Genomic DNA, 13,025 nt, shown 5'->3' on the forward strand with positions numbered 1-13,025 from the left:
GTTGAGTTTCGCGAAAAGAGAGCAAACTCTGACAGATGGAAACAAGAGCGAAAGAGAGAGAGAGAGAGAGAAAGTGAGAGTGCATGGAATCGAGTCCAAACGTGCTGCAAACGAGTTCGGCTCTTCAGTTTACAAACGAGTTTTGGATCGGACGGACGCGAAACGAGACGGAAAAGACCAAGGAAAAGACGTTTAAAAGAAAATGTGCAGTAGTGATGAGCCGCCGAAAATGGCGGCGAAGATTAGATTTATGCGAGGAGAGGGTGGTGGGACCGCATAAAAAAATAAATGTATATAAATATAAATTTATTAATAAAGGCTGTCGTGTACGGGCACGACAAGAGGTACCCTGGTGAGGCGTCGAATATCCACGGAAGGAACTGAGTGCTGAGTGTATCCCAAGGCCAGACACCAATGCCGAAAATAGCTGTACAGGTCTTCTTCACGGGTGTACGGCACTCCGCTGACGATCAGGTCGCTGGATCGCTCAGTGCGAGCAATCGCCTCGGTGTTGTCCATAACATCCAGTTTTATCTGCTCCAAGCTAGATCTGACATCCCTAAGCTCCTGGTTGATCCCCATCAGTCCTTGTTTCAGCTCATTGCGAAGTTCTTCTCCTAGTTGGTTGAACTGTTGTTTTGTTGTTTTGGTCTGCTCCGCAATCAGCTTAGCCAGGTCGCGATTGGAGATGTCTTGGATCGGCGATGTATTGGTATCATCAGGCTTGTTGCGTTTCTTATCATTCTCCGACATTTCGTAGCTGCAACGTGACCACAGTTGACCGAAGATGATGGTAGTGATCGAAAAACGATAACTGATCGCACGTGATCGACGACGATGAAGTGGTATTATTCTAAACACAATATGCGTTTCTTTTTTCACGATTTTGTGCTTTCACAGTGGGTGGATCAAATAGATAACGTCGTCCCAGGTGCTACGCACGGCAACTTACGATCGCGATCACTACCCGTTGATAATACGGCAAAAAACAGCTTAAATTTGCAGATTATTTGCTCTTCGTTCTCACACCCACTTCATTCTACCACTACCACAGTAGACACAGTTGACTAAGCGCGAACAAATTGTTCGCTTCCAAAATGTACTATCGGAATCAATTCACGTCACCTCTGGGGTTCCGCAAGGATCCCATCTAGGACCTCTTCTTTTCATCTTGTATGTAAACGACATTTCCTTCATTCTTAAAAAAATTAACGTACTTGTATATGCAGACGACATGAAATTGTATATGGAAATAGGAAATGCCAACGACAGCCATGTATTCCAAAACGAAATTAATCTTTTCTACACATGGTGTAGTAAAAGCCTACTCCAATTGAATGTAAATAAATGTAATTCCATTGCCTTCAGCAGAAAACATGAAACACCAAACATAACAGTATTATTAGGAAACCAACCAGTAGAAAAATGCAAAGTAGTACGTGATCTAGGTGTCATCCTAGACTCACAACTAACTTTTGTAGAACACTATAACACAATAATAAACAAGGCAAAAAGTACATTAGGCTTTATAAAGCGCTTTGCATTCAACTTCCAAATTAAATTTAATTACTCTATATAACGTATGTCAGGCCACTCTTGGAATACTGTAGTATCGTCTGGAATCCATACTATGCCATACACCAAGCACGTATTGAATCTTTCCAAAAACAATTCTTACTGTACGCACTACGTAAACTTAACTGGACTGCATTTCCTCTCCCATCGTATGAAGCACGCTGCATGCTCATAAACATACAATCATTACAAGAACGTCGTAAATTTGCCATGCTCTCTTTCATCAACGACATTATTTCTCAACGCATACAGTCAGCAGCATTATTGTCAGAAATACGCAATAGTATTCATGAACCAAGCCGTACTCTTAGACATTCACCACTTTTTAGAATAACTGCATACACGACAAATTATTTAAAAAATTCGCCATTAAATCAAATGATGCGCTTTTATAATGAAAATTCACAGTACATACATTTCGACATGTCTAAACCGGAACTACGAAAAAATCTATACAATAGAAATAATATCTAGTATGTAAGAAAATTGTAAGTAGTCTACATAAGCTTGACGAATAAACAATAAACATTTTTTTTATAGCATCTGCGTTACGTAATAAAAGGACGCTCCCTTAATACCCTCCCCCCTCTTAAAGCAACCACGTGGACAATGCATTAAGGAATCCGCTCAGCTGTCAAAATAGCTGGAACAAAAAATATAGCCTGCATTGATCGAGCAATGTATACATACATCATTGGGAAGGAAAAGTACCCAAGTAACCATCCAGCACTAAAACATGGTCACTATGGAAAAAAAAACGGAATCGACGTAACACCTTATAATGTGGCCCTCTTAAACCTTGCGGTTTCGTCAACGGATCCACAGGCGTGTATCGTTCTTTTTTTGCGACAAGACTCCGCCTCCCGGGTCTCCTAAGTGTGAAGGTATGGGCACGGGGAGAGGGCACCGAATACCTATATTTACACTTAGAATTTTTTGCGTCCGCCCCGGGATTCGAACCGGCGACCTCTGGATTGTGAGTCCAGTGCGCGGTCCGATTGATCCACACAGGCAGGCATGGTCACTATTCAGCACTGAAAGCGCTTTCACAGCTACCAGCAAAAGCTAAGAAGTTTTGAGATCAGCCCTAACAGCTACTTCAGTGCTGGACAATGACCGAGTTTGGACTTTACTCGGCCGGTTTAGTGCTGGCCCCTACTGTTGGTGTCCACCCCTGCAGAAAATGTCAAAAAATGAGAGAGACAAAAATATTACGTTCTCTCTCGCCTTCCCCATTCTCACTATTCTATTTTGGTTTGTCTTTTTACTACATTATCGACTCAGCTGACCGAGTTTGTGAAGTCGATTTTTTTGGTTGAAGTTGATGAGATTGGGATGTGAAGCCAGATGCAAGATGTTGCCGTCGCTGTTGATTGCCGAGCTCGTGCCTTCTCACCTAAATAAGAGATGGTTTTCCTAGCTGGTTTTAGAGACATATATGCAGCCACTTATAAGAATGCCAAGCAACTTCTTGTGTTTACTCTTTCACCCTGTTGGAAAGGGCACTTAAGAAAACAGTTTTTGACGATGGTCTAAAGATGTCTTTTATTCATGAAAAAATATAATAATCTAATTACCACATACAATTTTGAAAGCCTTTCTGATTGAACTGGCTTGAAGAGATCTAATTAAATGTCCGCCGCCCGCTTAGTTCGGCGGGGGAATCCGGACCCACCAGCAGGACAAAAACGCCATTTCTGCATGCGGCTTATTGTTGCGGTCAACCAACAAGGTGGAATGGCACTGGTACGTGTTAGCTGTGAAGAATTAATTTTTATTAAGTTATATAAATAAATACTTGTTAAATACTTACGAGGATGATGATGATGCAAAGCGAGATGAAAAAGGTTTTGAGCCGGCTGGCTTCGACAGCTTTCAATCATTGTTTATTTTTTGGTGCAAAGCGAGAAAGTGAGAAGGTTGTTGTTTTCTCGCACTCTCTCTTTCACTCTTCTCTCAGAATGAGAACAATGTTGCTAGTTTGATGGAAAAACGTATGACAGTGTTGCTAGCAGTTGCACTTAAACAGCATTTAATCAGCTTTGAACAGTGCAGTTGAATTAGTGCTGAATTGCATTTGTAAATGCTGTTGCATGACTAATTAGCAATGGAATGCCAATCTGTTGCCGATTTCTGACTTTTTGCTAGTGCTGGATGGTTACTTGGGTAGTGATTTTTTATTGCTATTTTTTCGGCCAAATGATGTTTGTGGTTTAAAATCGTAGAGAATAGGAAAAAACAAGAAATTTTGTAGGGGCCACATTTTTATTGTACTTTTTAACAGTTTCTACAGAGTAAATACGGCGATGTTTTGACCATCACCAACGACCGCTGGATTAACTTCTTCCCAGGGATCTCAAATGGAGTTCGGACCCTGCGGATGTTGCTGAAACAGCCAACGCCGAAATCAATCACTGTAAACAATGCTGCTGCAGCAGTGACGATTATAGGCAAAAAATCGCTTTGCAAACTGAAAGCAAAGAACAAAAAATGTGCGGATTAGAGTAAAAAGGTGAACCAAAAAAGCAGTAAACAACCGATTGAACCCGAGCCAAGCAGCAGCAGCAGTAAAAGCAACAACAGTAAACCAGAACAAAATGCAATGGAAACAAGTGAAATTGACGAAGAAGACAACGATGGATTCGAGACCGTGCTTTCTAAGCACACCCGCCGCCGAAAGCGCTTACAGGCATATTTGGACGCGGAAGACGAACTAACAAAAAAACGAAGAGAGATGGCTACAGAAGAAACAGATGAAGAAGATGAAGATGTCATAAAAGCAAAATATTATAAGAAAAAATGTTGTGAGATAACTTCTAAATCCCTGGAAGAAGAGAATGAAGATAAACTTGAAGAACTTGATAATTCACTCTTTAAATATTCCGCTAAATATTTGAAACATAGACAGAAATCGTTAGAAAAAAGGCATGGTAATAATTATTGAAGTGATTTTAAACTCTGTAATCTTTCCTCTTTCACTATCCACCTTGAAGAGATGAATGCACAATGGTGTAAAGTCTCTATAATAACAATAAAAAAAATCACCTCAATGGCGTATACATCATATCGCCGTAAAACGGCAGTCCAGAGAGCGTAGAAACGGCAGTAGGCTCCTGAGTAGGGCGACAATCACTTGGGGCGGCCAGTTCAACAGACGGATAATGGGAAGCTGAAGTGGTTCTGGCGAGGTTCACCGAACGCAGTGGCGTCGTGCTTCGAAGTATTCTTCCAATACGCCCAAGAGGACACCGGCCGCCAAGAAGACCTACCGTAACAGTTTAGCTTCCGATGACAGTTCCGTGGCACCGTCAAGAATGACGGGAAGGCACCAAAAAAATCGTTGGCCGCAGACAAGCCGAGAGCCAAACTTTAAGACCTGGACCATTAGGAACTCGCCATTTTCGTTTCGAAGTCCCCAAACCGGTGGTAAAGGATCTGGCCGGAGAAATGAGCTTAGTCGAAATGGAACCGCTGGTGGTGAAGAGGAGCACCGAGGCTGAACGACTCGGTGTCCTGAAGCAGGCAGAAGTTGCCGAAAGCGTTAGCCATCGACAAACTGACCAAGGTCAAGAGGGCGGAGAAAGTCGTCGAATCATCGCTCGTTGGCAAACAATCTGCAGGACGACAAAATGGTCGGAGTCGGCGACTTGAGTTGGTCAAATCGAGACAATTTCAATAGCACGGCGGCTTTGGAGGCTATGCTGGTGTCTTCTGTTTTGAAACGGAACATGACAACACAGGTTCTTAGGTAAGTTTGTATTACGTGTATTTTGGGAGAACAAGTTAAAATTAATTTAAACAATTAGTCATAATTGCATTATTTTCCTCTCTCCTCCAGAATATCAGCGACTCCGAGCTTAATTGAATAAGCCATACTCGGACATAAATCAGCAGAATCGGCAACAGCCGGGACTTCTCCGATGACGTAATGGTGGAGAAAACGATGAGAGTGAAGGTTATGATAGGGAGTCGGCGAGGCGTGACGGCGGTATCCAAACAGCAAAATCATCTCAAATCCATTCTGGTAAATTTTAAATTCAAGGATCTTTCATGATATGATCACACTTGTTAATTTTTTGTAACATTTTTGTAAACGGTTTTCTGAAAAAAAAATTAGCAGCGATTTCCTACTTGCAAACCTCCGATTGGTCAATCCCGATCCCATTGCCGATTGAATGAGTGTTCCGGCCTCTCCTGGTAACGACCAACACAAATTCAACCCTGGTTCAACCAAATTATTGTAGTTATTCTTTTTCAGCTTGTGCCCGCTTGCTACGTTGACGATACTGCGAAATGTTCCGGTGTGATGCAAACGCGTTTGGGCCGGTCAGTTCAACGTCAAAAATGACCGACACCTTCGACGCGTAGGAAACGTCACAATACTGGAGTGTGGCCAGTGACGGCGCTGGCGCTAGAGCTCAGTTTTGGGGACAACTATGGTGAGCAAGAACTACATCTAGTTCAAAGTTCAAAGATTGAAAAGCTGACCAACCGCTCCGTTAACGTCCAAGCCGGAGGAGAAAAATCTCACCCACCACTGGGATCAACACCGCAACCCGGCTTCCAGAAGCTGCACGATCGTTCCATGTGGCCGACTCCGGTGGCATCCCATGAAGACAGCAAAACTGCTAGCTGGTACCCGGAAACGAATCCGTCGAGAAGCGGGCCCGGGAGCCGCTACCGCCGGTGAACATCAGGCCAATATTTAGCAGCAGCAGGGTGACGGCACGAGCGATACTATGCGCGGTTCATTCACACCCAGCAAAGGGCAAGGTTCAACCAGCGGGCCAGCAGCTTCGTCGGGAAATTGATCGTAGCGACCGGGACGATGGTGACAGCGATATGGTCCCCGGGAGATCATGAAGCGTCACATCGACTCCGAGGAGGACGATCGCTTCAGCAGCCGTGCCCGGAGTCATCCAGCAAGATGGGCGGCGACGGTGACCGTACAACGCTGCAGTTGAATCAATGCGTTTCGAGCGACGACAACAGTCATTAGACGTGTTTATATCCGGGCTGTGGATTCAAAGCTGGAGTCGGATCTTTTGGCCTTGCAACTGTTCCACTTGGAGATGGCCCAGGAGCAGCAGATGGCAGCGAAACCAGTGCAGCGGGAGCTTAGGTAAAACAACCTTTCTTGACATTTCTCAACACGAACTAATTGTTCCTTCTTCCAGGTTATTTTTTTTAATCTCCAGAAAGTGGGTTCTGTGCATCGATCAGGACGTCGGTCCGGGAATGAAAGAAAAGGTTACGTGCTGAATTTTCGATGACCCCGCAGGATGTCAACAGATGATCAAGAAGCTGAGGATCCATCGGAGGCGTGCCGCCTCGTTGACAGGAAAAAGTAGAAGCTGCCTTGTTATAAACTTCCGTTACGCCAAAATCAGCACCGGCCGCCATTCGCCGAAATGCTACGTGGAGTCATGAAGAACAAGGACATAACCCTACCCAAGATGCGAATGTACATCGAGAAACCCTATTCGTTCTGTTGGATTGGATCAGGACTTTAGCAAGCTGCTGCAGGAGGTACATGGTTGCCCTCTAGCCGGAAGTCGTTTTCACTGAGATGGGCGTCTCCGATATGGCCTAACACTTCGAAAACGACCGACTGGTTCGTGCTTACACCAACCATCGTCAACCAAACGGAGAAAAACACTGATAAGGACCTAATCTGCCGTAATCTGCCGGACGCTCTGCACGTTAAACGAAAACTTATGCTCAAACCGCGTCTCCTCCTGGGCGGTGACGCCGTTGCAATTGACATCTCACGGGCCCTCGTCAACTAGCCTGTTTATTGTTTATTCGTCAAGCTTATGTAGACTACTTACAATTTTCTTACATACTAGATATTATTTCTATTGTATAGATTTTTTCGTAGTTCCGGTTTAGACATGTCGAAATGTATGTACTGTGAATTTTCATTATAAAAGCGCATCATTTGATTTAATGGCGATTTTTTTAAATAATTTGTCGTGTATGCAGTTATTCTAAAAAGTGGTGAATGTCTAAGAGTACGGCTTGGTTCATGAATACTATTGCGTATTTCTGACAATAATGCTGCTGACTGTATGCGTTGAGAAATAATGTCGTTGATGAAAGAGAGCATGGCAAATTTACGACGTTCTTGTAATGATTGTATGTTTATGAGCATGCAGCGTGCTTCATACGATGGGAGAGGAAATGCAGTCCAGTTAAGTTTACGTAGTGCGTACAGTAAGAATTGTTTTTGGACAGATTCAATACGTGCTTGGTGTACGGCATAGTATGGATTCCAGACGATACTACAGTATTCCAAGAGTGGCCTGACATACGTTATATAGAGTAATTTAATAGTATACGGGTCCTGGAAGTTGAATGCAAAGCGCTTTATAAAGCCTAATGTACTTTTGCCTTGTTTATTATTGTGTTATAGTGTTCTACAAAGTTAGTTGTGAGTCTAGGATGACACCTAGATCACGTACTACTTTGCATTTTTCTACTGGTTGGTTTCCTAATAATACTGTTATGTTTGGTGTTTCATGTTTTCTGCTGAAGGCAATGGAATTACATTTCTTTACATTCAATTGGAGTAGGCTTTTACTACACCATGTGTAGAAAAGATTAATTTCGTTTTGGAATACATGACTGTCGTTGGCATTTCCTATTTCCATATACAATTTCATGTCGTCTGCATATACAAGTACGTTAATTTTTTTAAGAATGAAGGAAATGTCGTTTACATACAAGATGAAAAGAAGAGGTCCTAGATGGGATCCTTGCGGAACCCCAGAGGTGACGTGAATTGATTCCGATAGTACATTTTGGAAGCGAACAATTTGTTCGCGCTTAGTCAAATATGACTTAAGCCATTCCAAAAGATTCGGTTGAATTCCAATTTTCTGCAGTTTGAAGATTAATAATGGTATGTCGATTCTGTCAAATGCCTTACTAAAGTCTGTGTAAATTGCTTCTACGAAATTGCGATTATGCATTGCATTCAGTGTAAAATTTACAAATTCTAAAAGGTTGGTGCTAGTAGAGCGGCCTTTAAAAAAGCCGTTCTGTTTACATGTGATGCGGTTTTTACTTGCTGAAAGATTTTTCATTTATAATAGATTCGAAAAGTTTTGGAATGCAAGACAAAGGGCAATTCCGCGATAATTACGTATGTCTGATTTTGGGCCTGATTTGAAAATAGGCACCAAAAAAGACTTTTTCCATGTTTGTGGGAATTTTCCAGTATTTATTGACATGTTGAAGAGATAATGCAGTGGAAATGTCAATTCTTCTGCAAGGTTCTTTAGGAATGCAGGTGCTATTCCGTCGGGTCCTGGTCCTTTTGATGAGTCTAAGTCCTTCAATGCCTGGCGTACTTCCGTTTCTGACAAAGAATTGACTGAGACGTCATTTGGAAATTCTGGTATATATGAAAAATAGTCGCGGTCGCGGTCTTCTTCGGAAAATGAGGTGTATACTTCTTTGAAAAATTTTGAAAAAAGATTGCAAATTTCTTTTGAGTTACTGCCTACATTTTCGTCCAGTTGCATTTGCGATGGGAAGTTACTACTTTTGGATTTGGATTTTACGTAATTAAAGAAATTTTTCGGGCATGATTTGACTTCAGATTCGACTTTACTATTATATTCTTCGTTGGCAGAATTGAGTGCCGAAAAAAAATGGTCGGAAATATTCAGATAATTCAGAAGATTTGTGTCATTGGTATTGTTTCTGTATAGTTTGTAGGCTTTTTGTTTTCTATTTTTTAAATTTCTTAGTTGTGGAGTGAACCACACTGGGTATTTATTGCCTGTGTTATTACGTCGTCTTCTTCTAGTAGGTACGGTTTCAGATGTTATAGTGTTAATTTCCGTATAGAATTTTCCTACTAATTCGTCGACATTTCCTTCATTATTAAATAAATTTTGCCAGTCAATTGCAAGTAGTTTACGTTTGGCTTCTACAAAGTTTGTTTTATTGTATTCCAGGACTTCTTCATATTCCCAGTCAATGGGCAAAGTGTTTTTATGGACATAAATAGAATATTCAATTGCTGTATGGAAGACTTCATTCTTCCAAAGGGGGGTTACAGATTCTTGTACATGAAAGTCTTCAATACAGTTAGTGAATAAAAGGTCTAAAAATGAATTTCTTTGGTTTTTACATGATTGATTTGGAAAAGTCCATAATTTGCAATATTGTCAAAGAGAAAATGCAATGTTTCATTTTCCCCAATGACTGGGAGAAGAATTGCTTCATTTTCTTGGTCAGATATAAATTCGACTTTGCTTTGATTAAAGTCGCCATAAATGTGAAGTTTTACTTCCGGTTCCATTTTGATGTTATGATTTCTACTGTTTTAAAGAATAGTTCATACGACTGTTTATTTGCATGGTCCGGCGGAAAGTATACTGATGCAAAAATGTGTACTTGGCCTGCAATAGTGGCTTTGGCCCAGACTTGTTCAAATTGAAAATGTTTTTCAGTTACAATTTCTTTTGGATTAAGTCTGGCATTTATGGCTAAGAGGACGCCGCCTCCTGACTTTTTCTGACTTAGATTTAAATTTCTATTGCCTAGGAATACAAAATAATTGTTTCCAAAAATTTCTTCAGGGTGGACGCTTTCGTCCCTAGCAGTTCCATGGTCCGTACTGTGCCGTCGCCCAAGCCGTTAACAGGATGATGCCGTCCAGAACCGAAAGGCCGGTCCTAAACTGTAGCAAGCTCCGTTAACGCCGCAGTTCCGTGCGCTGATGTCACCGTCCATGTATTGTGGCAGCGAAGGCGCAGGAGAAAGTTCCGGATCGCCACCGTCTTCGTCGGACGGTCCACCTTCGTCGGGACCGATGAACGACAACCGGGACAATCGTGGAATACGAAACAACAGTGTTGGCGGAGGCAGATACAACGGTATGCTACCGAACGTCTCGGGCGGCAGCGGCAACGGTACGAATAATCAATCACATGACATCGCGGACAAATGCAACCTCCAAGGTTGGCCACCCGGCAGCAACGTGACCAGCACCAGGATCACGACGATCATCGGCGGCGCCTTCTTTCATGGAGCCGGAGATTGTCGTTCAGCGGCCCACCATCGACCGTCAGTCAACCACCATAGCCCTCGAAAAATGGCCACGCCGGCGTCGGAGGTCTTGGACTGGACGCCGAGGCCAAGGACCGTCTTAAATTGCGTCTCGAGAAGTACCAGCAAAAGAAGATGGAACGCAAGCAGGGCGCGGCCAGGAAGCTGCAAGAGTTGGAGCAGCAGCAGGAGCTGAACAGTAAGAAGGGTGAAGACGGAGGACCGGGGTCTTCAACGGTCAAGCGTCAGCATCCATCGGCAATAACGACGCTACTCGGTCACAGACTCGAAGGAAGGCCACGTCCTTGCGGGTACCCTTGGAAGGACGACTGAGATGCTGCACTAACACGCCCACGAAATACAAATAGCTTGAATCCGTCCCCGAAGACAAATCTGCTGGCAACAACGCCGCCGGAATGAGCAGGCGGTGAAGTGAAGCGCCACTGCGTTGGGCAAGAAAATGTAGATGCAACACGATTCGCGGGCTGTGGAATCGAACCCGGAGTCAGTTTGAAGATGGTCCAGGAGCAGTTGGTGGCAACGGAATCAGTGCTGGGGAGCTTTGGTAAAACAGTTATTCTTTACATTTCTCAACCCAAACTAACCTTTCCTCTTCCAGGTTCCAGGTTCTGAAGACGAAGATGCCCAAAGCGGCACTGGCCATCCGGCGCAAAGCACCGTCAGCGACACAAGCTGGAGGAGGTGGTCAAAACTTGCATAGGAACTAAGTATATCCGCCGTTGGTCCAATTTGGGGGTCAAGATTGCGCTGGATGCGGTAGGCCTCTTGCGATGTTCGAACAACCTTGACAGGTTGACGTTTCGGGTGCAAAATAGCTTGATTCGGGTCTGATGCGTGTCTCAAAATCAGACCCGATCGGCCCCGTATTTCTTACTGGGAGGCAAAGATAGCAAATTGTTTGATATTCAGCAACATCATTAAAAATGTATGCACTTCAACTACTGCATGCAAATCACAGAGGAATTCAAAAAATTAAACAATTATCAAGACAATTTGTTTATTGGGAGGGAATTGGCGTAGATATTGAGGTTTTTGCTAACTCTTGTAAAATTTGCCAATTAAAAGGAATTGATAGAACACCACAAACATACGGCAATTGGCGAGGGGGATGACACTCCCGCGATGAGCTCGCGATTTAGCCTCGATGTCCACGATTTGCCTTGATTTTTTTATTTTCCACGCGATTAGCGCGATTTGGCACGATTTGCCGCGATTTGATTACGATGCGGTCGCGATGTAATCAAAATCTCACGATGAGAGATGTCAACTGCTCGAATAAGTTTGACAGCTACCAAATGACAGTCATTCTATTCGAGCAGTGAAAAAAACATAAAAAATAAACGTGGTCGACGGGAAGATCGCCGATTTCCGCCAAGTGTCTCTAAAGCCGGTTCCTCCCTGCTGGACGTGCCGTTTTACCGGTTGAATACGGTTCTGTGCGGAGGAACCGTATTCAACCGGTAAAACGGGACATCTAGCAGGGAGGAACCGTATTCAACCGGTAAAACGGGACATCCAGCAGGGAGGAACCGGCGGAAGTGGTGGTGGACAATAACATTGACGGTACAGACGACGACGTCTGTTAGGACACCGGCCCCGGCCGGACAGCAAATGGACCAGTGCATCGAAATTTCGGTCTTGGAGGACACTGTCCTGCGAGGACACAAACGTGAGGGGATTATCTGTGCGTCGTTTCCAATCATGGATTTTATTAGTTCCGGTGTTAGCCCGATCCGCCTTTGGACATGCCAGACAATGCGACGAATCCAAACGACGCTGTATCTAGTAGGACACAAACGGTGCGCCAGGCTACAAGGACGTAACGTCGCTGGAATGGAACGCTGCTGCTGCTGTTCGCAAGTGTGCGGAAAGAACAACCATCATCTGGGACGCAGAAGCGATCGCAGCTATTTGGCTTCCACTTGGCACCTGACCACTGGACGTGGACTGGCTGTCGAATCTGTCGTTTGCCAGTTGCAGCAAGGATTAGTGCAAACTGGGCGTGAACAAGCCGATCAAAACGTTCCAGGTGTAGTGAATGTAGTGACAAACGGTTCGTGTGGAGGTTAAGCCTCCCAATGGCAAGTCATTACTCACTTTTAATCTAAGAAACAAAGTCAATGTCATCAAGTGGGGACCACAGGGGCAGCTCCTGGCCTTGTGCTTAGATGATGCCATTTGGCAGGACATGTACGTGCACGATTTGCTGGTGAGTTTTGTCAAAACGGTAAAATTAAACTTTGTTTTTATTTTTAATCCTATAAACAGCCAAATTTGCTTTTCATTCTTATTCGCAGGAGATTTACACTATAAAGTAATCCTCGACCAGCACCGGAACCTAATCTAACAACCCGTCAATGAATTTG

At 43.6% G+C, this 13,025-nt stretch overlaps 1 protein-coding gene and 1 long non-coding RNA gene across 2 annotated transcripts; both read right to left on the minus strand.

Moving 5' to 3' along the window:
• Window positions 1-309: 309 nt before the first annotated feature.
• LOC119769963 lies at window positions 310-987 on the minus strand. Its single transcript, XM_038263883.1, has 2 exons — window positions 953-987; window positions 310-853 (listed from the first exon to the last, which is right to left on the minus strand). The coding sequence occupies exon 2, from the start codon at window positions 751-753 to the stop codon at window positions 310-312; it is 444 nt and encodes a 147-aa protein (XP_038119811.1). The 5' UTR covers window positions 754-853; window positions 953-987.
• A 2,106-nt stretch (window positions 988-3,093) lies between these two features.
• On the minus strand, window positions 3,094-3,751 carry LOC119765612. Its single transcript, XR_005276849.1, has 2 exons — window positions 3,389-3,751; window positions 3,094-3,332 (listed from the first exon to the last, which is right to left on the minus strand). It is a non-coding gene; the product is annotated as an uncharacterized LOC119765612 (long non-coding RNA).
• Between the last annotated feature and the right edge of the window lie 9,274 nt (window positions 3,752-13,025).

Source organism: Culex quinquefasciatus, chromosome 1, assembly GCF_015732765.1.
Source record: "Culex quinquefasciatus strain JHB chromosome 1, VPISU_Cqui_1.0_pri_paternal, whole genome shotgun sequence".
Taxonomy (NCBI): domain Eukaryota; kingdom Metazoa; phylum Arthropoda; class Insecta; order Diptera; family Culicidae; genus Culex; species Culex quinquefasciatus.

Coding starts and splice junctions, on each gene's coding strand:
- LOC119769963 (XM_038263883.1), bottom strand. CDS start 753: ATGTCGGAGAATGATAAGAAACGCAACAAGCCTGATGATACCAATACA.